This window comes from Takifugu rubripes, chromosome 9 (assembly GCF_901000725.2).
Source record: "Takifugu rubripes chromosome 9, fTakRub1.2, whole genome shotgun sequence".
NCBI classification, from domain to species: domain Eukaryota; kingdom Metazoa; phylum Chordata; class Actinopteri; order Tetraodontiformes; family Tetraodontidae; genus Takifugu; species Takifugu rubripes.
Window position 1 is genome coordinate 3,036,040 of NC_042293.1, and position 25,191 is coordinate 3,061,230.

General features: G+C 44.5%; 1 protein-coding gene across 7 annotated transcripts in view; it reads right to left on the reverse strand.

Annotated features, from left to right (window-relative positions):
• The window catches only part of shank3a (SH3 and multiple ankyrin repeat domains 3a), a 111,924-nt gene that overhangs the window by 9,956 nt on the left and 76,777 nt on the right, over positions 1-25,191 (reverse strand). For 6 of the 7 annotated variants that reach the window (XM_029841470.1, XM_029841468.1, XM_029841469.1 and 3 more), the window contains 10 exons: positions 18,004-18,117; positions 8,317-8,392; positions 5,761-5,843; positions 4,696-4,820; positions 4,436-4,571; positions 1,520-1,600; positions 1,362-1,385; positions 1,007-1,134; positions 782-890; positions 66-592 (listed from right to left, as the gene is read on the reverse strand). In XM_029841470.1, coding sequence (XP_029697330.1) covers positions 66-592; positions 782-890; positions 1,007-1,134; positions 1,362-1,385; positions 1,520-1,600; positions 4,436-4,571; positions 4,696-4,820; positions 5,761-5,843; positions 8,317-8,392; positions 18,004-18,117 — 1,403 coding nt within the window. The remainder of the gene's footprint in view (positions 1-65; positions 593-781; positions 891-1,006; positions 1,135-1,361; positions 1,386-1,519; positions 1,601-4,435; positions 4,572-4,695; positions 4,821-5,760; positions 5,844-8,316; positions 8,393-18,003; positions 18,118-25,191) is intronic. The other variant, XM_029841471.1, reaches the window with a different exon arrangement.

Consider the following 25,191-nt stretch of genomic DNA (forward strand, 5'->3'; position numbering starts at 1 on the left):
AATGAGCCACACACCAACAAGTCAAATGATGATTACAGCTAAAGTAAAGACAAAATTAAACCGACCTGTAGTTGTTTAACAAGGGGGCTTTTTTTCCTCTGTGGTTTAGTGGGCGTGTATAGTCCAATGCTAAACTGACCCACATTAGCATAAGGGTTGTCAATCACGCGTCCCTTCCTTTTAATTCGCTCTGGTGGCGTAGCAGCGGAGGGACGGGGAATTTCGGTCGGCTCTACAGGAAGATGGGATGAGTCCTGGAGAATAATCATGGAGCGAGCTTTCTTCTGTCTCTCGATGTGTGAGGCCTGTCGCTGAGCAGCCTCATAAGACAGATCCAAGGAGGAAGGCTTGAAGCTGGAGCGCACCCCCGGCTCGTGGCCCTGGCTCTGAGTCCTTGACGGGGGAGGAGGAGGACAAAAGCCCGGTGGGGGACCGGTGTCGTGGTAGTAGGGGGGAGGAGGAGGGGCCATTTGTGGTGGCGGAGGGATAGGATGGGTTTGCGGGTGATCTCGGAGGCTGTCTGTCATAGAAGAACTGCGGGGAAATCTGTGTTCGTCTGCGAGAGCGGAAAGTCGATCCTCCTCAGTGGCACCTGATGGAGAGAGAGAGAGAGAGAGAGAAAGAGAGAGGAGAGAGTCCAGCATCACTGGGCTTCACAAAACTCCACCATTTTACAACAAAGTCTAACATTTTGGCATCCACATTAATACACACATGTATTAATCTCTTAATTATTAATACTTATGCCTATTCAATCCGTTTTATTGCAGTTGAGTTTTACCAAAAGACTTGGTCCTGGACATCCCCTTTGGTATTGGTATGTGACCTCTCTCAATGCCTGGATGAAGAATTCCTCCATGGAAAGTCATTCCTTGTCTCTCAAACAGAGACTGCAGCAAACCAAGAACAGAAGTAAAGAAAGATCAGCGCCTGCGTATGTTTGAGCTGTTAAGTGTGACTATATGGCAAGCGTATCTGATGGTGTGCAGAGCCAAGCCGTCCTCACACTTATCTCTGCTGGAGTTATTCTCCTGCTGGTGGGACGCTGCTTGACGGTGGCTGCTCTGTAATCTGCCTCCGAGGGCTGAGAACGCAATGCAGACTCCTGGGATGCCAACATCTCGTCTAGCCTCTCTGTAAAACAAGGAAGAAGAGTTAGCGCTAAACAGAGATAGCATCAACATATGTGATTCTGTAAACATGCAAGCAGAGAACAAGCTGTGATATCAGTGAAGCTGTGTTGTACAAGAGTGTCTTGATACAAGGTCACGCTCTGGGAATCACTAACAAGCGATTAGCGTTGGGTTACAGAAAGATAAAGAAGTTTGAATATGCATAGGTGTTACTGTCTTGAGACTTACCTCCTCGCCTTCTCCGAGCAGAAGCTTGGTGAAGAAAAGATGGTGAAAATGAAAAGAACAAGCCAGGAGAAGTGACTTTTTGACAAAGTGAAAGCAGAAAAGTGACCAAGCAGGGAGAAGGGAGTTCGGGGTTTGAATCCAGCCTCTCTCAAACTCACCCAGTTCTTCCAACTCAGCGGTCATGGACTTGGAGCGCAGCGTCAGGGTGGTGCTGGGAGCTCTCTTGGGGGGTGGGGGCGCTGTCGAGAAAACGTATGGTGTTGAGGATGAAGTTAAGGGGAATGAAAAGCCTTTGGCTTTGCGGCTCAGAGCCCTCTTGGCGTCCCCCAGACGGCCGGTCCATCCAATCTTCCCTGCTTTGACCTGCTCAAATTCAGGAGGAGCGGCCGACTCACACTTCGAGGGAACCTTGTTCAGGAAGCTCAGCTTCTTCATCTTTAATTCTTTGGTGCAGTCTGTTCCAACAACTTTCAGGTTTTTAGTCTCTGTGCTGCACGTACCCCAGTGCGCAGCTTCTCAGTAACATCTCTACCTCTCCCGCTCTGCCCATTACACAACAAACAACATACTGTCACCATAAGCTGGGCGAAAATGAGCGTGATAAAGGGGCAGAGGATGTCATCCATCTTATTTCCAGGAAGATGCCCGTTTTGGAATGCCTGTCTGGAGCTGAACAGGTTTGCAGAGAAAAACAGATAGATGCAGCCGCTGACACACACATGCTCACTTGCCAACATGTGGGATCATGCGCAGATATGCAAATAAAACTCCCAGAAGGAGGACGCAGAGACACATGGGCGAACAGATGGAGATAACAGTAAATTCAATAGCTAACGAATACTATAATCCCGAAGATCTTCCCAGTCTTACCACACAGAAAAGGCTCAGGCTGTTATCATCCTTTCACCGCAAATGCAAAATCCAGAGTTAAAGATTCTTAATACCTATGCATGACAATCAACCAAATGATAACATGTGGAAATGGAATGAGTGTAATGCCATGCAGACAGACTCCAGTAGATCAAAGAGCAGCATCTCCTACATCTCCTTTCCTATCCAGCTAGATCAGGTTGTATCTCAGATCAGCCAGCTGAATGCACTGTGCTAAAACAGTCCCTAAATCTCACAGATGCCCCGATGCCTCACTAAATCCTGAGCGTCCTGCTCCCCATCGGCTGCTGCAGATCTAGTGTATAGACGGTGTCCTGGGTGCAGTCCGTAGCAAACGTCTTCGCTTTCTCCCCAGACTGCATATTCTGGGAAAGTTGCAGAGTCGAAGATACGGAGGAGGATGGAGGACGAGAGCAACAGAGACAAAGTCAAAAGAGAGAGAGAGAGAGAAAGAGCGAGAGAGAGAGAACGAGGGAGAGATGCTTTTGCTGTAATGTAATGCTGTTAATTCAAACATGAACTGTAGTCACCATGGCAACAGTTTTGCAGGAGTGGAGCCTTACATGGTGCAGGGAGTGCGTATTTGGTATGTGTGTTTGCTCGCGCACCTTTGTGTGTGAGTGCACGTGCAAACACGGGCACACTTGCGCAGACAAGCACTCGCTGCAAAGCAGGAGCCAGCGGCGGAGCAGCCAGCGAAGGGGTGGGGGGGGTGGGGGTTGTGGTGGGGGGGTGTTGGGGAGGGGTGGGGGGTGGATATGTCCCAAGATGAAAAAGAAAGTTTGATATAGCGGGTAGAAAATATCAGAGCGCACGTTTGCGGAGCACTGCTGTGCGTGATATCTGTTCACCTCCGAAATGCAACACAGCAGACAGCTCCATCAGCTGGTCTCATTCTGTCTACCACCGACAGGGATTCTGTAGTCTCAGCAACAAAGGACACACCGAGGATTTCTGTCCATGTTCTTTTTAAAGCAACGCTGGAAAAGGGTGTTTGCATGGCAACAGCACACAGCGAAGGTTTACATCATGATGCCAAACTTCTTTATGCTGATTTCTCCTCCGACGTAGGGCATCCAGGTTGTAGGGTTATTTTAAGATTCGGAGTGTTGCTATGGCAGTAAGATGACAGTAGCAACTCTGAGAGATGTCCGTTTGAAAGCCTGAGGTGGACGCTCTTGGGCCTGGACAGAACCAGACAGATCAGCCGTCTCTTTCACACCTGCAGTGCAGAACTTCTGTCTGACTCAGACAGAAGAGTGGACGCCATTACTGCGCTGATGAAGCCGCGAGCTCCAGCACTTCCTCGACGCCCCGACCCTGCAGCTCAGAATGCTCCTCTGGTCTGCTTTGGAAAATCCATATATATAAAAATGCACTGCGCCTGGAAAGCCAGTGTGGGAATGTCACCATCGCAATAAAGAGGGATTCCAGCAGATAATCTGCCAGCGATCATCTTAATTAGTGCAGTGTGAACTGCAAATGTGTGACATGCATAGTTTAGAGCTCCAGAAAGAGAGCGAAATCACCCGGATCTTTCCACACACAAACTAGTTTAACTGTACTTAATTAGATTAGCTTTATCGGGGAGAGATAAAACCTACATTTAGCAGCAGAATGACAACCATTATCTAAAGATAAACTCGGAGGTAAGAAGAAGACAGGAAATCGCCCAAAAAGGCTGAGATGAATTAAGGCAGAGATAAAGATGGAAAAGTGAGAGGAAAAAAAGATTAAAATCAACCGTCGTTGAAGGATGGAGTGGATACAGTGTTGTTCCAATAAAACTGGGTCAAACCCACTTATCTCTGTCTCTGCATTTCAATCATGTCCGAGGAAGTGCACGCAACACATTGCGATGCACGCACGCACACACAACTGGAGCACGCACGGTCCGGAGGTCATAGTGCCAGGAAGTGTGTGGGAGCTGAGTAATGGTGAGCTGCTGTTGACATGGAAACCGAACCCATCTACGACAGGGAACTGCTTTAGAAACCACTTGTGTGGGATATTTCCGAGACGCCTGACCTCAACTCAACCAGTGTGTCACCTTTAATTACATTTCTAAGCATTTCCTTTCAATATTCTAAAGGGTGGCTTAAGACAGGACGTACGTATTTTACATTAGCGACTGATTTCTATTTGATCTGCTATATGAACGGAGGTCATTATCGGGACTTTACCTTTCCTGCGGATCACCTCCTCGGTCTCAGGTTTGCGTGTGACCGTCACCACCTTCATCAGCAGCCTGTTTCCTCCTTGCCGGATCAGAGACACCACCTGCTTATGTCCCAGCTTAATTACATTCACGCCATTTACCTGAGACAAGGACGCAGCACACGCAGAGGCCGAGTCAGACGCTTGGAAACTCTTGTCAGCGGGTCAATTTATCGGACGTTATCTCCGTCCTTTGTAACTGTTCGCTGTAGCAAAAGGCGGTTACCTCGATGAGGAAGTCTCCTGTCCTCAGACCGGCTCTCCAGGCCACCCCCTCCACGTCCACAGACTCCAGATACTGGAGAGCAGGGAACGCAGGGGTGGGGGTGAACTCCTCAATGGGGGTCTCAGCTGAGGGAAGAAACAGGCTTCAACAAGAGTTATGCTTCTATCTATCTATCTATCTATCTATCTATCTATCTATCTATCTATCTATCTATCTATCTATCTATCTATCTATCTATCTATCTATCTATCTATCTATCTATCTATCTAGCTATCTAGCTATCTATCTGTATTTTTTTGGAATTCACAAACTCCATTTCATCTTTTCATCTTGAAACTAAATCACTGACTCCTTAAAGACACATTTGTGTGTATGTGTGTGTGTGTGTGTGTGTGTATGTGTGTGTGTGTGTCTTTAAGAGTAGTTGAGAGTAAATGACAGAGTGAGTAAAAGAGAGAGCGCAGGGCCAGGATCTGTTGTAGTGAGTGATGGAGCAGTAAAGAACATTCAGACACCACGGTGCCGGAGAGCGGTTGCCATGGTACCCGGCGTGAGCAGGAGGAGCGCGGGCATGTTCACATGTAAAATGAATTTGTGGCGATAAAGTGGAGCGAAGGGAGAAATCTCCACTGTGTGTTTGGCGAAATGCATTTCTGAGGAGGTGAAGGATGGGACGGACGTGGAGGAGGTGGCAGAGGAGCTGGGAAGGACAGACGGAGCAAAGATAAGACAGATAAGACAACTCAGGGAGGAGGGGAGGGGACGGAGGACGGCGTCTCAGCTAAAGCCGAACACCATGTGTGAGGAACAGATGGGACAGCTAACAGATAGCTCAGCCAAGGATGAAACACACACACACACACACACACAGACACGCCTGAGCGCATCTGAGTAGACAAGCTGAGTGTTGACTGAAGCTGCTCATGTTGTGGTTGACTCACAGAGTACCAACACAGACTGTCACACTCATGAGTCACATCAACACACCACTTCTGACGCTGAATGCAGAGGTCTACATGTGAATGCTAATGGGTGTGTGTGTATGTGTGTGTGTGTGCATCTCACCTTTGGCTCCACGCAGGACAAACCCAAACCCCTCACTTTCTTTCTTCTGTAAAACTGCATTTTTCTCCTCTATGATATAGTCACTGTGAAGGAGAGAGCAGAGCGAAAGCAGGTATGAATCCAACATCATCATCATCACACACACACAGACTCAGAGAGAGGGAGAGAGAGAGAGAGAGAGAGAGAGCAAAAAGGTTCACACTGGAGGGCAGGTTGGGAGGAGGACTTTTACCCACTACAGGTAAAGGTCAAACAGCTCTGGATTCACAGAGGTCCAGAGAGGGGGCTGTTGGATGTTTAGAGGTTATGAATCAATTCAATAATGTTTTCGTTTTGGTTTCTTTTTGTAGCCGTTTTGTTATCGCGTGTAGAAGGAAAAGTAAAAAGCTAGAATGGCTTTGCTGTCCTTGCTCCTGAAGATTCCTGGGTTACTTGATGCACTGGGAGGACAGCATGTCTGCGCAAGCCCTCTGCCATCAAGGTCACGAAGGTCTTAAGTACTTATGACACTATCTATCAGTGGCAGTCTTGAGATCCTTTCCCAGGCGGCTTAACCCTCATCCCCAACCCGACCCAGGGCAGGGCCACGCATCCTTGGGTCAAGTTAAATGTGAAAACACCAACTGGGTTAGAAAATACACGTGGGCTACATATTTCACCCAAAAATAAAATGACACTAGAGTAGAGAGGATATACACTAAACACCCGTAAAACATCACACTGGTTTCAGTTAAATACGGGCGATAATCAACACTGGAACTTAGAGAGAAGGTTTTTTCTTTTTTTACTTTTTCCTCACTTTAGTAGTGCTTGAATCAATGTTAAAGAAATGACTTAACTAAATATGTCTCGCCTATAAGAAATAATGCATATATTATCATTTTTGGGTGAACTATCACATCAGCATTTGTTGCTTTGCGCACAAGGAAATGTTAGTTTTTAAAGAAGCCTGTTAATGCCTGTAAGCTAGAAGCTTAAGCCCGAGCTGAGAGTTAGCGAGGCAGTTTTAGAGCGGCAAAGCAAACAGCAGTGTGTGTGTATGTGTCGTTAGGTTGAAATAAATTAATTTTAAGCAGGAGAAAAGCAAATGAAAGAAAGGTTGATTCTTTTTTCAGGGGGGAATTAAATGGACACTGTAAATGTAGGATACTGGACTGAACTTGATGCATCAAGAACATGCTGTGTTGTCATTTTGTGGTCCTTTCACACCACTCTGAGCACTCAGGCCTTGCACAGCCTGAACAGTATGATGGAATTGTTGGACTTTTGGAGTGTTTTTGTCGTGACATGATCCTCCAGCTGAGTTGAGGCAGGCACAGAGGGCAAGCGCTCAGGCCGCAACTCAGTAGGTGTCTCTGGTCTCCATTAGCTTAGCTACACTTCACTCTCTCAGACTTACCAAGTCAACACCGAGCCCCTGCTGCCGGAGCGAGGAGACAAATAACAAAGCTTTCTGCGGGAGGAAGGTCAAAGGTCGAGTTTCACGAAAAGCTCGTTGATGCCAATTGTTGTACACAAAACATTGCGTTTGACGTGATATCGGTCCAAATCCTTTTATCCACTTACATCTCTGCTCTATTTCCCACAAATGCTGCATTAATGGAAACAGCTCATTGACCTTATTCAGAAATTCCACCCACACGACTCCATGGAGGAGGAAAAAAACCCCAATGTTGTGAGGCTGGATTTCAAATGGTGAATTAAGCATACTGTATCGTAATTAAACAAATAGCAGCTCGCTGCGGTAATTGGCCACATTGTGCGCTATAAACCTTAATTACATAAGGAGGATAGGAACCAACATAATCGGTAACCGCTTAAAGGGAATTCACTCTTTTGATGCAGAGCCGGATAAAGATTCAGAGAGATCCAGGAATTTTAATCCTTTGCAGTGGTTTGCATTCTGCCGAGTGACTCTCTCAATAATTCACCCGACATTCACTTCCCCATCAGAGGTTATTACACCAGATCTGTTGATCTATTATTCATTCTTACAGAACTCACTGCAGCCGCTTGGGTAAGTGCAGAGGTCCAATCGTATGGAACAGCTTTTCTGCTTCAGAGCGCAGACAGCCCTCATGTGGGAATTTTAAAAAGATATTTCTATTTAAAGCTCCAGTGTTTGGGATTAGATGGGTTAAGAAATGAAACATAGTACACACGGATATGTATTTGAATAATGGGAGCATACCGTTGTTGAGTTTTTGTGCTTATTTTAGAATACGGCACTTAAATTTTGACCTGGGTCCCCCTCTAAACTGCTAAAATGCTTCTCAATCCATTTAACCTCTGCATGACGTCAATGGTGTTATTAAATATACAAGTGGACCTAAGTTAAATATAAAGATAATTTGTCTTAAACATTCATTTGAATTTGCGTGTAAATTGGGGTTTAACTTCTGGAACACGTATAGAGACCTGGGTGCAATGGCGGCCTGTTACCTTTAGATGGCAGCAGTTTCAAAACTGTACTACCCCCTTTCACACAGACGTCCTTGAATATGTACAGTACGAACATTAAATCATGTTTAATAGACAAAAAAGGAGAATTTGTACCTATACGAGGTGAAGTTGTCATAGGACCCCACAGTATAGTGCCTGAACAGTCTCTTTGTGCGGTCCTCCCGAGTCTCTGCAACACACATTAAATGCATTTAGTCAGATGATTTTGTCCGAGATTTTGCATTGACATTCTATTATACAACACTTGATGGGGCATATTTACAAATGGTGATGAATTATAAATCACCACAACAGCCCCGGTTGTGGAACAGTGTTGTTACAGCAGGGTCAGCCAAGTTTGCCAAAGGTCACTGTTGCTGCAGCATTTTGTCCCCCGCATCCATAAAACCCAGCATCCCCCCCCCGCCCCCGATTTCCATTAACAGCTGATGAATGCATGAGTGGGATCTGCAGGTCTGTGTGTGAATGCGTCGCCACTACAATCTCATGAATAAAAGAAGCAAAACTTTTACAAAACTACATCATTCACCATCACATGGTGCACACACATGTATGTGTGTGTCTGTGAGAAAGAGAGAGAGTGTGGGGGGGAGATAGATGGCCGTGGAGCTCAGGTTATCTATCCGAGCGCTGCCTTTAGATGCTTCTGGCCTGTGTGAAACAGATGACAGTTGTGATGAACGAGTCGCATTTCACACTTTCGGACCAGCTTTTACACCACATGCACCAATGCATGTTCCACTCAAACACACCCTGTCACCGTGCACATCCTGCATTTTCTATTTCATCATGAGCACCCAGGCTAGCAACATTGAAAAGAGAAAGAAACAAACTCACCGGATTTAAGGTTACATTGTCTGTTTAACACCCCACTAAGGGATTGAAACTGAAAATGCCCCAAACAGCCACGTTAATTAGTGTGTCTGAGAATTCCTGTTCAGTCTAGGTCACAAAATCTGCCAGACGTGTTTGTCCAGCATGTTATTGCTTTAGAGGTAATAACTCCGCTGCAATAAATCCTCGCTGAGGCAACAAACATGTGACAGCTATAGTTGTAAAGCATGAGCGTTGTGCCTTAGACTGTATCACTATAATATCCAAGCAGCGACCTCTCTGCCCAGGGACGACAGGCCCGTCTATCTGATGTCTCCCACCCAGCACAGACCGCACGGTCCAGTGACACCGGGACCTGTAATAAACAGGACCTCTCCTTTTTTACACAGAAAATTCACCTTTGGGAGATTTTTTTTTCCTCTTCCAGGGAGAATTTTTCTCAGGAAGGTGGATCATTGACGAAGTTTTTACTCTTGGGGGGAGTAATATAATAGCCTTGTTATCAAATAGGTGGTCCTTGACCTTGTAATAAAGGGTGTTTCTGTGTGTGCTATGGTGTGTGTGTGTGTGTGTGTGTGTGTGTGTGGTAGAGGACTAAAGGACCTGAAGAGAAGAAGAAATTGAATCAGCAGGTGAGAAAAGAACAAAGGGATGAAGATTTAGACTTTAAGAATTTAAAGTGAGCTGCTAAATTGGTTTTAGTTCCCCTCTGAGTGTATCAACACGTGTCAGCGAACGCACCGTCAGCGGCCGTCACTCACTCCAGACAGACGAGCTGAAGTGGATCTGAAGACACCAGTCAAGTCTGTATACTAAGTTTGTTTCATTCCTTGTTTCATCCTTTCTCTCTCAAACACACACACACAAACGCACACACACACGCACACACACCCACACACACACACAGATGTAAGGGCTTGGTTTTATTAGACAGCACTGAAAGTGACAGGGGTACCAAGGTTAAAATGCCTGATGTCCCACATCAACACCGTGACACGCGGCACCTTAACCGGGTTAAGAGTTCAGTGGAGGATGCCGGGCTGTGAAGTCAGCAGACTGCTATTTATCGGGGGAGTATTGTGTACTATGGGGATTCAGAGAGCACATCAATCTCTATCAGTGCAGCTATTGGCTGAATCCACCCACATGCTGACAGGCAGCCTCCACACCTCCCCTGCCAACGGATACACAGTTAATTTTAATGAATTTGATGATTAACAGGTTTTGGTAAAACTGTTTGACATATATTTATGGTTTGAATTGACTTTATCGCCATCTGGGTTAAAAATAGACTGATGATTCAATCATAGATCTGAAGCTAATAAAGGCACTAGAAGGTGGGTACTGAGGGTGCTGCAGCACCCCCTGGTGACAGCAGATAGCATTGCTCGATTCACTGCATCTTCCCAATTTGATCAATATTATATATTATTAAATACAACCCAAAAAACCCTGAAAAGTCTTCTAAAATATGCTTTGAGGATTTTTTTTTGGCAGCTTTAAGAGCCACTGTCAGTATTTATTCTGAAAGGCCAGATGAAATCCACTCACACGATATTAAAAAGATATGGAAGGTACCAGGTAACGCCACCAGTATGAATACTGAACATTAGCAAAACGATGTCTGAACAAGCACCAAAACAGCAAAATGTGCCGTGTTTATTAAGAGAGAAAAAGTAGAAGGGAATATATCTTTCTGAGAGCTGTAGGACACTTGCTGAAGTGTTACATTAGCGAGTGGCCTCATAGTGTGGTTTCATAAGAGACATCTGGAGAGGATGGCACTTTTATTAGAAGCTGCAGCGCAAGAAACAGGTATACAGATAACAGATGAAAAGGAAAAGCTTTGGCTCAAAATACGAGTGTAATCAAGAATGAAATGCAATCATGAATTTAATCAAGTTCGGTGAAGGAGTGAAGGATGTGCATGAGAGACAGCAGAAGCTCTTCACTGACATCTTTATCACGTCTAAAATCCAGCTCATTAACACCTGCCTGACATCTTTATCCTTTTTTTTTATCAGATCCAACAACAGCCAACAACACAACACTTCATTTATTCCAATTATATTTTCCCTTTAACAGACAAAGGCAGATCAAGATAGCTCAGTTGTAAGTCGACTCCGAGAGCATGTACGAGCTGGCCTTTACTCTCTATGAAGTTCGCTTATATTTTGCTGACCTGGCAGAGTGGCCACTTCGATTGCAGTACCAGCTCTGACCACAAAGTTACACGCTGTTCCTTTAACATTTAGATGAATAATGCAGGGAAAACAAAGCTTTTTTTAAAACATAAACATTAAATAATATAATATAATAGTAATATTAGCTAAAACTGGGTGCGTATACCCTGCTGAAGTAGAAGCACTGAAAGTTTGGGGATGAGTTTAAGTGACCAACCAACCACATTTCCCCTCTTGATGTTCCAATTAAGTCTCACCTGTGTGTGTGCAAAGGTTTGTGTGCTCTTCTATCCCTAAACCACGTGGAAAGACGACGCAGCGACCATGATAAACTCCCAGTGACAGTAAGACGGGTGCTTGTTGTTCTTAAACATGAATACGTCCAAAGCCACAAGGATCAGATGCAACAGATCAATTCAAAACTCATCTGACACTGAGCTCTGGGCTGTGGGTAGTTGAAAATGTCTTTTCTTTTTATTCCTTCTTGTTTCTAATCTTAAAATCCTCCAATGAGAGTTGAATTATGAAGGTAAGTCATCCTTTTCCTTAATTAAAAATATACACTAAGTCATGGAAACAGTCTGATGAGAGCAAGTATGACCAAAAGGACGTTCTGTTCTATTCTGTTCACAAACTCTTTTTAAATACATATTTTACCAGAATTAAATTTAATGATTTAATGATGGAGTCGATATCGAGCACTGTAGGAGGCTTTTATTCCAAATATGTAGACTATAATATCGTGAGGAGAGAGGGACATAAAAAAAACGGAGTATTCATGAAAAAGACAAGAACAGATGAAGAAATAGATAAACTGTGGGCCGGAACACAGTACAAGTCCTGAGCAGCTGGAGCTCGGAGACATTCCTGGGAAAACACTCACAACAGGAAGCTGAAAATGAGTTTCAGAGACACCTTATCTTTAACTTTCACCAGGGCGCACACAAGGTACTTCACGATCTGTTGAATGGATAAGTGGAATAGTTAATCATCTTATCTGCACCAGGAAAGATCGAGCAGAAGCAGTTTATCAGGCCCGTTTTTTGGGAATTCTCCACATCCTCAATAGGGCTGGACTGGGCTGGAAGAAGCTCTGATTCATAACCGAAGCATATTTCAGAAAGATGAAGAAGTCATATATTAATTTGCATCTCTTTGTGTTTTAAGTGTCTTTTTCGAGGCTAATTGCCCCCCTCCTCAAAAGCCATCGTTGCGAAAGAAGAATCATGCCATCTTTACTTTCATTACTGAGCAAAGATGCTCCGATTTCTGTCAGATGTTGGAAACAAAAGCTCTTGATTGTTTCTGAGCAAATGCTGCCATCAGTTTTTCCTCAAGGACATTCTGGTCCGGCGCGGGTTTGAGGGAGGAATCAGATTATTCATGGATAAAATGCCAACATTATGCATTATTGAAAGGACAGTTGAGATATTTGACATTTCATAAAACAGAATAGCCGATGAAAGGGAACAATACGACTCATCAAAGTGTGCGTTGGACAATATATTTTCTGGCTCTGTGAGTCAAAACGCCCAGACTGGATGATTTGATATTGTAATGAAAACAGATTACAAAGCTTGAAATATTCGCAAATAAAAGAAAACATATTTCACCTTTTGGGTCCAAAATGATGAGAAATTGAGTATGAATAAGTTGGTGCTGTTGTAAAATCTGACTCATTCCCTTGAGGAATAGTGCTGACTCTTCTGAAAAATGGAAATGATGGCGCTGAACGCTATTTATGACCCTTCATGCTGAGTCATATTGTAAAGTCCTACTGTATTGTTCCTCCCTGCAGTTCTCCAATAAAAGTCGTCTGTTCTCTTTAAAGGACAGACGCTGACGTTGGGACGGGGCAAAGAGCTTTGGACGAGGACGAACTCACCCCAGTCCGGGTAAGGACGCGTGGAGTTCAGACGGTCCGTCTTCACTAGTGTCACCACCCCGTCTACCCTGCTGCCCATGACAGGCGTGTCCGACACCATGACCGGACAACAATCCATGTGTGTTCAGCTCTACCTCCTGCTGTGGGATGTCTTTAACTTGCCCTCCAGAGGGTCCATGACTGAATGAATCCAGAAGATTGACTAATTTCTAAAGGGATATTTAGAAGTCGTTTCAGTATCCTTACTTCAACTTCCCGTTCGGGTGTCTTTGTTTTGAAAGACAAGTCGGCCTGGAAAACAAGGTGTCAGCTTCCTGGAGCGCTTCGTTTTCCTGGTAACAGAAAACAATGGCGGCATACTTCTGTCTCTCTCTTTCTCCAGAGTCTTGCTTCTTCCTCTTTCCCTCAGGTTGATTTGTTCCTGTGACTTCAGAGCGCTCCCTGTTGTCTAATATCACAATAGGAGAACAACGACTATAAATACCTCCGCTCTGGCAAACCGAAGGCCTTGAATAATTCAGTCAAATCCAGACAAGAAGGAAACTATTGCATGAACCCTTCAAACGCTGACTGCGGATGGCGACGCGCGTTTGAGCCCAGGTCGAGAGGAAAAGACACACTTGGCTGAACAAGGATGGCAACAGGAGCAGAGCGAAATGCGGACAAAGCGGAAGAGTAGGAGTGATTGTCGGGAATGCTAAAGTTGAACAAAGATGGAGAAAATCAACAAAGACTGTGACGGACATGGCAGATGTCCGCTTACGGATGCGTGACTGAAAGGTCAGTGCGAGATACCATTACAATCACAATCCTGCAGAAGTATAAGCAGGCAGAGACCGAATGAGCTGTTGTTTTCGGAGAATGTGGAAATGCGACAGCATTGTTCCTGCAACGCCGTTTCCAGCGATGTGATGCATGTGAACGCTGCACAAACCGCTAATGGTTCCAGACAGCTGATTAAATCAGTGATAAAATGCATTAAAGTTGAGACTAATGGGATCAGTGCGAGGCAAGGAAAAGAGCTGCATGTCAACTAAAACGGGTGATTTCCTTGAAGAAGTGCCAGTGACGTAAAGGTCCAGGCTGTGCAGCCATCGGCCTCACACACTGAATTACTGACTGTTTTTTTTTTTTCTCCCACCAAAAACTTCTTCTGTTACATCTTGTGCCTTTCTTGGAGCTGCGGGGGACTTCGAGCCAGCTCTGAAGGCAGTCAGCTGGATTTCTACAGCTGCATTTTTGCTAATTTACATGACATCAAGGTGTTTGTGCCCATTTTTTGGTGCTACGCCATCAAACTGAGCAGAATTCGATGCACTTTTTTGTTTTTCGCATTCCCTTAAACGGACGTGTTGGAAAGAGGAACAGTGAAGCTTCCTTTTGTAAAGATGCGGGTGCGTTGAAGAAAGGGTTTCCATCTCTGCCCGTTGCGTTGCCTCATCTGGAAGTTGCCATATTTTTGATGTCACGCTACACAACACTGATGCACAACAGTGAACTGCCACAAATGTGTGTGTGTGTGTGTGTGCAGCTGATTCGCTGTGTTCCATGACAAATGAGAGAGGACTCGCCGAGTAATTGTTGAAATACTGTTGCTTTGCCATCTTTTATGGGTCAGGATGGATGTGCCCTCCAGAGGGGGAGGGGACGGCTCAATGCACTTGGCTGACTTCTGATGAAAAGTGAAGATGGTGTCTGTCACTCTGCTGTGATCAAGACAACATCAGCCAGGCACACACTCGCCCATCCCAAGATGTTTGACTGCCCTTAGATGTGATTATGGAGCAGGACTCTGTTTCTTCACACCAACATGAAGGAAGACAACCGCAGTTTGATCCTATGGGGTTTTTTTTGCCCATCCTGATCTTTAGGAAGACAAAGATCACCGAATGCATCTCTGATCAATACAGCGATGGCCCACATGACAGGTGCACCGTCATAGACTTGGCCAGACTGAGGAGACAAGCAGCCTCCACATCACGTTATGGCTGTACAGTGATGTCATAATCTATTCAATAAATACATCCATGTGAAGGTGGATGAAGCAGGTCATGAGGCTATATCATATATCCTATAAGCTGTATCCTGTATTACGATTTCTATGATTATGTCCAGGTAAATTCCTGTTTGATCCCTCTGTTACTGCTCTGCAACCTGCTCTGCCTCCATCAGTCTCAGCTGCTGCAGCTACTCCTTTGTTTTAGCATTCTCTGGGAGTACAGGCACGCTCCAAAACTTCTTAATGGGCAGGCTAAAAATAGCTCAGGCTGGATCTGTACTGGGCTGATTCATGCGGCTGTGAGTCATTCAACTCCGCCGTAGTGGGAAGACAGCCGAGGAACAGAACGAAGGGGAACAAAAAATAAATAAAAGTTAAACTTTGAATACTGTTTAAGTTACTGGGTCACAAAAAATAAATCCCAAAAAGTGCTTTGCTTGTGGTTGCATGACGAGAGGCCCTCAAGGCTGCACAGCAGCCAGAGGAACAATGTGCTGGACTGCTGCTTTATTAACAGTCTGGCAGATTTCTTCTAATTGGAGGACAGCAGGAGGGTGGGTGGGGTCTGTGTAACCAATAGGTTAACAGTGCTATAGCTGAAAATGATGGACCCCGGGTAATTTGGTAGCATCATTAGGAAGGGAAGAGTAATTCCTGCTCACATCATTATTCCCTCCATTATCATGAGTAAACACTGACAATTAAAAGCCACAAAATATGGCCAGCGGGCCTCTGCACTGTGTGGAGCTGTTTTACCGAGAGGATGGAGACACTTGTGCTTAATTTGGGTCCCTGCTTGACTTTTTTCTTTAAAAAAAGGTCTGAAAGCGGACCACAGTTATTTATTATGTTACAATAATCATTTTTTACTTGCCGCAGGACTGCAGCAGTACTCTCTCTCTCTCTCTCTCTCTCTCTCACACACACACACACAAACACACACCTGGCATTTTCACAGCTAGCATCACTCACTGTGTTATTAAAGTATTCCATCAATCGCCTTTGCCTTCAGCCCTCATTTGTCTCCTCAGTTGTGAAGCATACCTCTTTCCTATTACTGCTTTTTTGTCACTTTCCTCCAATTATTCCTTCTAGCAACAATGGAATATGAACCCTTCTCTGCATTTGGTCATATTGGAAAAGGGAGACAGAGAGAGAATGACAACGTATTGACGGATCGCAGCCGAGAAAATTCATTTCCTTTTTTTTACCCTTTTTTTTCTTACTCTCCTACTTTGAACATTTTTATTCACCTCGCAATATGTCTCAAAATGCTCTTCCCAACTGATATCAGAGCGGAGCGATGCGGGCAGAGATAGACAAATAGGCGCAGCGCTTTGAGAGCCATGACTCATGGTTATGAGAAAGGGGGGCAGCCCATGAGAGGAGACAGAGCAGCCATGTTCAAGTGCCTTAATTGTAGCCCGGACTGTCTTCCCTGCTCCACTAGTTTGAGACATATTGCTCTAACTGTCAGAGACGCTTCAATGGCCGTCTTCAGACAAACAACCATGAGGATTTGTGGGAATGTGTATGAGCTGTTCCGTCAACGTGTTGGCTCCGCTGCTCTGTCAATCATTATGAATCAAACGATGATAAATGCTGAAATGCTTCACTAGATTGAAAAACTAGCTTGTTATTGGGCGATGTTGCAAATAAACTTTTGATTCACAGCCAAATTTGCCCAAGTTGCAATGTATAAATCCTCACACATGCACAGACATACACAAATATTGGAGGAGGTGTTGTTGTTCCTGGCCTAAAATACTGCTGAAAGTTTAAACATGATTTTTCATGAGGTGAATGTTTTTGCTCTCGGAACTTGTCCTCTGGTAACTTGGTTCCTGTGGTGGTAAAACAAGTCATTGCTCTCCTCAAGTGGGATTATAAAGCCTATAAATAAATCCCGACAATAACTGCTATCCATCCTGACATTGAGGCTGGAAGGCGCTTTCATTCATTTGGGTCAAAAAGAGTCTCCGCGTCCTGAGTTATTGCGGATTTATTAGCGAGAGTGACTCAATATCGCGGCCATTTCTTCACACCTCTGTCCTCGTCCTCTGAAAGACACACACATTGCTGTCCTGTAGAGTAAGTGCCGCCATCCATCTCCCTCACTATCAGCCCTTCACTTTTGCACCATGCATTTAAATGGGGTATTTACAGGTTGTGAAACACTTTCATTCTTTAAGGTAACCTTAATCCTTCAACAACGGTCAACAGTTGGAAAGAGACAGGAGACAGAGGAGGTGAACAGCTTTTACATGTTTTGTTCATTGATAGCTACAGTTGCTTCACATTGCAATACCTCTGGCTATCATTAGGAAATTAACTGTTTTGGACTGTAGTCTTCTTTTCTTGACTCGTTACTCCTTATATAAATTCAGTTGTCAGCTACAATGAAGTTACACCAAAAATAGACTGGTGGATTTGTTTTTATCGTGGTCGTGTGGTTAAATAAAACTAGGGTTTTGATGGAACATGCTCATAAACATAATTTTTGGTAGCTTTTAATAAACAATTGCTTTAGAGGTGGCAAAAGCAATACGTGAGTGACGATCCTTCATAATAAGACAGGGTCACACCTTCCTGGTAGTTTCCAGGGTCGGGGGTCAGTCCCAGGTCATGATTTAGCATGTTACTGAACTGCAATTTGTCATAATGATTTTACATATTCGGCTTAAGCGTTGCATGTATGGCATTTACAGCTCATCTTAAAGACAATTAATTTGACTGTATTGACTGTCAAAATTCAAAACCAGTTCAAACGGATGGATGGACGGTTTCTTGTCCACGTCATGGATCATACAGGTGCAACCCTCTTAAGCATAGCAGCAGAACTGTACGGTACATAAACGTGTGTGTGTGTCGCATCTTACCAAGTCGTGGGTCATACTGCCTCATCTGAACTTCTTCTACATAGTCTGCTGGGAACCAGCCCGTCCTCCCTTTCACCGTGCCCTCCCAGAAGCCACCTTCTCCTATGCTCAGTACTGAAGGAGAGAAAGAAGAGGAAAGGATTTATCGGTCAAGTGAGCTCATTAAATGAGCCCGTTTTTTTTTTTTATCGTGATGAGATTACAGAACCTGCAAAAAAAAAAAAGAAACAGCCAAAAAACACAAAGGAGAGAGGGAGCGAGAGAGGGATCTTTGCAAACACACACAGGACACTAGTGTGGGAGACAGTAGGCATGTAATGAGAAAACATTGGCCTGTGCCTAATGAAGCGTGCAGGTGTGCTTCAGAACCAGACTGGATCCTTTTGCTGAGATTATAGATTTTTAAATGGGGGAAAAAACTACAGAATAGAGAGATGCAAAAAGGAGGAGGCTGCAGTAAAGGGAGTAAGGAGAGACGTCAACAAGAGCAAGAGAGAAGGAAACACAAAGAGAGATTCCTATTTTGTTCCACTGTGGTAATTAGAGATGAATGTATAGTTGATATTGATCTTCCCTGCAGGACTGAGCCAGCCTGCTCGTTTCTACAACGCTCATTCATTATCCGCGCAGGCCAAGACTCTCCCTCTCCCCCTCTCAGAGATCACCAGCTGGAACCGAAGCTTCGCCTGAACGAAACCTCCTTCAAAACTGGTTGCTGGGATACAGCAGTGTGATGTTGCAGCCAGCAGCCAGGCTGCTAAATGATGATGATGGTGATGATGATGAGGATGATGTCTACTTCCTCTAAACTGTGCTGCTCTCTGACATCGGGACATGTCAGTGTGATGTAACCCAGGCGCCGCATGGACATAATAAAGACTCAACCATCAGCCTTTCACAGAAGCCATATGATAGCACAGACAGATCGGATCAGCCAATAAACAGCTAAAAGAACTGATCTGAGAGCAGCACGGGCTGCAGGCTGCTGTAAATCCTCACTGTCTGCTTCATCATTGGAAAGTCTCTACAGGCTCATGCGGTAAAATGATGAATGCCAAATATATAAAGGAACCGCGCGCTCAGGTCGGCTGATGCAAACCCGACTGCAACCCGACTGGGGGTGTGGGGGTATTATCGACTTCTCGCTATAAAAGACTTGACACTGAACTCGCAGAGGATACATGGACAGATCCCCGTCTCTGATCGCAGCTTAACACATCTTTACTCTGCCTGTCTCGGGAGAACACACTCCCTCCATCCCTCATTGTCTCAGCTCAAATCTGTTATTCCTTCTCTGTCCTCTGCCCCACCACCTCTCTGTGTCCTCCCTTGGTTTCCAGGCCATCATCTTCATGCTGCTCTTTGTCTCTCTGTGCAGCGGTGAGACCCTTGGACGCCTCAGCTGTACACTCTCTTCCCGCATCGACAGAAAAGGCAGAGCCTTTGATTGATTTGGGCCCAAAATGTCCACTTCTTGTCCCTGACACAGATGGTAAAAATAACGCCCAACCAGTGAATATGTAGAACCGTTGAAAAAACAGAAAAAAAACCCCTTGTTGAATAAATCCTGGGACGATAAATGGTAAGACATTTAAGCCCAACTAAGGCCATCCGGAGAATCTTTAAAGATCAGGCACCTCTGGTGAGGCAGAACATGTTGCTTTTCACATTTACTTTTAATCACTTTCACTTAAATTGTTTTAAAATTCCCAAATACCAAAGGTCATGGAGTCTCACAGTCACAGTGAGTACAGAAAGTACCCTTTTACTCTTACTTATGGTGAAGTCTCATGTCAAAATAAAACCAAGCCCACGGTTGTCTCAGTAAGGCCCTGCAGCTCCTGCATATCAGAGCACAACTGAGATCCATGAGGCCTGAAGAGCTCAGAGACAGAGCTGCAGCAAGACACAGATCTGGACAAGACCACAAAAAAACTCTGACTCTGATTGAGTTCCATAGATCCTGTGTGGAAATGGAGAAGTTTCAGGCAACCACTGCTGCAGCCCGGCACCAAAACTGGGCTCAATGGCAGAGTGGATCAATAAAGACACAAGAAGTCTGCATGGATGCTCAGAGCCTGGGAGTCCCTCAGGTTTGCTTTTAAAACCACATCTTGCTGTTCATGTGTTTTCTCTCACAAGAATCCTCCAGGTCCACTCTGCCCGGTTTTAAAATCAGGTCCAGTCAACTTAATTCAACACAGATGGGCTCTAAAAAAGACGTTTTGGATCTTGAAATGGGGGTCTGAATACCTTTCTGTACCCAGTGCGTTGAGAAAAATGGCCGGTATGTACAGTACATATCCACACACGCACTACGAGAATTCTCCCACTGTGCGAGTAGCCTCCGACTTGCCCTGCCTCTCAGCTTTGGTGCTGGCCAACACCATGTTGGCATGACAACTGTCACTGTGAATCAGATGTGTGCTTACAGGAGCCAAGTGGCAGGAAGGAAATCAAACAGTGCATATCTGTGCAGGAGACTCCACAATATGTGTGGCTTGTGGATGCTTTCTTTCAGCCAGACTGTGTCGGAGAAGCTGCCATGAAGGGAGCCACAGAGAGACGGCAGTGTGGAAAAAAAGGAAAGCAGGTGCTTAAACAGAGCTCACCAAGGGTTGCCTGTTGGCATTTCAGGCTCCATATTGACCCACGTTTGTGCTACATGCTTAAGAAGGTTCGAAGGTGGTTGTTGAAAGATCAAATGTCCCTTAACCCAAACCCAGAATCATCTGCCAATTCATATAAAGCTTCTACAAAACAGTGCAATGTCTACATTACACATAAAATCCACCTGATATTAAATCTGCCCATGGTTCTTAATAGACGTCTGCTGTATGATTTTAACCACGACTCGGACAGGAAGTCCTCACACCTGCCCACTAAAATGCATTGTTCTAATCTCTTTTTGAATTAACGAAACAACCTCTCGGCGCATTAGGCAATCAACACCTCAGCTGGACACCAGCTTTTCCCTCAGCAGCATAACAACAAGTCAGGTTCCTACTGAAGCTGTGATGGACCCCCCACGGACTCATAATCACCTCCACGGGCAAACATGTGCAGGGCATATGTTAACATGCATGATCTCTCTCCACCCCTTCTCTCTCCTCTCTTGCTCTCTCTCTCTCTCTCTCTCACACACACACACACACACACTACATCAATATGCATGTAGCATAAATGCAAACTGCATCTATAAATGCACTTAGTTGAGGTCATGGAAGCACGCATACATCTGATCACACATACATTGCTGGCACTCCAGCTGTGCTAATGTGGTCATTAACAGCAAAAAAAGGCGCTCTGCTACAGTATATTCATTAAAATCAATCTCTTCTGGGTTTTTTAAATATTATAATCAACTTGTTATTATAAATGATGATTTTGGAGTTCCTACTGGGAACATTTGCAACCGACACTCACTCACTTTAAGTCAACACCATGAGATTATAATCAGTTTGATGTCATTTTTATCATCATGATATGGAGAAAAAAAAAAGATTTTTAGAGCTGAACTGTTTTATCATGACCCCTGAAAATTCAGTAGCGTCTGCTCAAAGTGACGATTTTGAAAAAGATTTTGAGAAATTACCCCAAAATTAATATATTGAACAATGAAAGAAGCAATGACACAAAGACAGTGTGAATAACTCTGCAGCAGAGCTGACAGAAACAGGAAGTGACCCATCACACAGACAGATGTGGCGACGTGCAGATGCAGATGTGCTGATGAAAGGAAGCGTTTTGAGAGTTGTACTCTCATCAGCGACATTCCTGCAGTCAATATTCAGGTGGTTTTGTGTGTGTTTCTTCTGCCCTTGGCTAAACCAGGTTTAAAAATAGCATCAGCCAAAATGCAGAGCTATTTATACTCTTCTCACACACTGCAGGGGTAAATGTTGCTTCTGCGTGCCTGCATGTGCAGGTGTATCTATGTGTGTGTGTTGTATTCAAACCATTCTTTCTTTTTCTTTTCTCCGTCAAACAAAAAAGGAAAAGAGGCAGACGAGCCTTTGCACAGCGTGGGGGAAGCTTAAATCTGTGACACACACATACACACATCTTCACAGGTAAGATTTGGTGCATCACACACGTGTATTTGCCTGCAGGAACGGAGGATTAAAAGCTGCAGCTGCGCTGAGAGGGGCTGCTGGCCTCCTGCCATCAGTGCACTCACACTGATTCAGACACAAATGTCACTAAACACCCGCCAAAGTCCAAACACAAGTTCCTTCCCATCAAACAGCAAGACAGTATTCCTCTATGATCAGAAGCTCATTTAAGATGACAGCAGGCTCTGCGGCTGCACTACAGTCTGCAGGTAGGCGTGACATGAGGAGACGTGACAGCAGCGTGTAAACTAGCTCGCACGCATGTCCGGCGCCTTGTTGAGATGGTCATAATGCATTTATAACAACGCAGCTGCCGTGTGATAGGTTCAGAATTCTAATGCTGCTCCTAAAGTCTCAGACTCCAAACTTCATCCTTGTAAAGAAAGACATTTAAGTGGATTAGATGCATTTGGCTCTCAGGAATAATCAGATTAATAATGGAATAAAAGGATCTAGTGTGCCGGGTTAAGACATCAGAGCGCCGCCACCTCTGTTTGGGTGTGAGGTGGGTTTAATATAATATGAAAGCAAGTGCTGAGCAAGGAGTTTTGAATAATGACTGAGTCTATATGTTAACCTCTCTAACCTTGTGTGCATGCGCGTAACGAGTGTGTGAAAAGTAAGTGTGCAGAGCATTCCAATAACCAGAGTGGAGCGGTTATTAGATTTGGGTCCCACGCTTTTTTATTAAACCTCAGTTCAATTTAGTGTAAGAGAGAGAGAGAGAGAGAGAGAGAGAGAGAGAGAGAGAGAGAGAGAGAGAGAGAGAGAGAGAGAGAGAGAGAGAGAGAGAGAGACATTACATCTTTATGAAAAACACAGAACTACACAAACGCACAGAAAGAGGAATATAATACACACCGATACAAAAGGGATGAATATCACAATCAATATTACTCATATTAGTAGAAGTCCTCTTTTATAGTCCATCTTAATTACTTAGATGCTATATTTTATGGTGCTCAATTGTTAGAAAATGAACACTGGTAATAAAGGAGTAATTATAGAAATACCACTATAAAAGTACAATTAGGGCACCACATTTGTAAATTTCCCTTAACTGCAGTTATTTGTCGAAAGCCACAGTTAAACAGAGGGAAAAGAAACAGTACTTTCCTAAAAGAGCACTCATTTCAAGGACTGTAAATGGAGCTTTGGGCCTTAAACCGTCTGAAAACACGTAATTTATCCTCCAGATTAGAAGGATGTGTAAAAAAAAGAACTACAGTGAAGATGGACGTGAAGTTCCAAAGGTATAACTGAGGAAATGAGTGACAATAAGAAGCACTGCAGTCTCTGGCTAATCTATATTCTATAGTGTATGTGTGTGTGTGTGTGTGTGTGTGTGTGTGTAGACCTTCAGAGGTCTGAGAAATGGCTTTTTGTGAATGACAGAAAAGTAAAAGGAAGAACTAAAGGGGAAAAAATGGTGAGGAAGCTGTAGTCGTGGCAGGATGTGGAGGAAGAGGAGGAGCAGGAGGAAGAGGAAGAACATGAAGAGGAGCAGGAGGAGGAGAAATCTCCAAGGCACACCGAGAGGATTCCCTCTTCTCATCTTTTTATCCCTTCATCTCAGGCATCTGGGGAGCTGCGTGACATTCCTCTTCCTCCAATCTCGCCTTTTATTCCAGTCCTCCGTCTCTCAAACATAAATAGGACAAACTAATTGTAGTTTTTCGAGGTCGCATACAGTAATGCCTGGCCTACGACAGGGAAAACTCGCACCCATCAAAGCGTAGACACGCGCGGGTAAATTCCTACCCACATTTACCTGCATCTTCCATCAGAGTACCGGTAGGCGTGATCTATTAGCTGTGGTGCAACAATTGATCCTCAGCTAATTTGTATGTGATCAGTGATAGATCGCTGGTTGTGGAGTCTTTAATCACCCACCAAATAGCCTGATTGGACAGTCACGGTGTCACATGACTGATTGTGTTTAGGAGGTGATAAATGAACAGGCGGTAATGAGCTGGACTATACTGCCGCTTCTGTCACATATTACAACATGAATGCGGTCACCGCCATTTACACGTGACTGCTGTTGGGTTAGCATGGAGCTACGGAGAGGTACGCGTGGACATTAACAACATCAATGCTCTGAGCGGAACCCAGAGATTTTCTTTGTTGAGGCTGGCAGGTCTTACTGTTCATGTTTATTCATACACAGATACACTCCTGCTTCGGATTTGTTTCCCAATTAGCATTTTGTGTTCGGGATGTGAACCGTGGGGACGAGAAAACAAAGCGGTTCAGGATGTAATAGGAGGACAGGTGGTGCAAGCAGCGGGGAGCAGGTAGATGAATGGGCGGGACTCTGCACCCTGCTGCTACTCTGATTGGACAGCAACGGGGTTAGCTGTGACATCAGTGTCCTTGCCTAAGGCTGGTGCCACCGTCCAATACTGATGATGTCACGTGTGTGCGCGCACACACACACACACGCACGCACGCACGTACACACACTGAGCGAGAGAGAGCTCAAACATTATGATTGACCTATAAGTAAAATCAGTTAATAAACTAAACAGCCTCTGGGCTAAATTGTGATATATTAATTTCTCCTGGAGAAGGGGTGCTATAAAGTCCTCCCCATGCAGAGTACAACATGCCATCAACCATCTTTTTGGACTGAGCTTTTTTTCTGGGCTTTGGGGAAGGGTTGGAGTGGCTATTAGCAGAGAGTTATATGTCTAACGTGTACGAGGGTGATGAGAGTGCAACAATAATTTTAAATTCACTTAACTTCCTACTTAAAAATGAAATCCCTTTGAAAGTAATTACTGAACAATCAGCAATCGCCATTTTCATATCTCAAAATAGTGTTAACCCCATTAACCATGGTTACAACCTCCCCCCCTGTGAAATTGTAGTAACTGAGCAGAAGACATTTAGCATTAAGTGAAAGTATGTATACCATTAATATTACAATAACTGCCAAAATGGTTGCGCTCTAAACAGTTATAAATGATCAGAAATGACGGAATGACAGACAGCGGAGCAGGAAGAATAGTCACAGGAAGAGACACGGACACCTTCCATCCATATGTGCCACAGACATTTCGACAGCTGG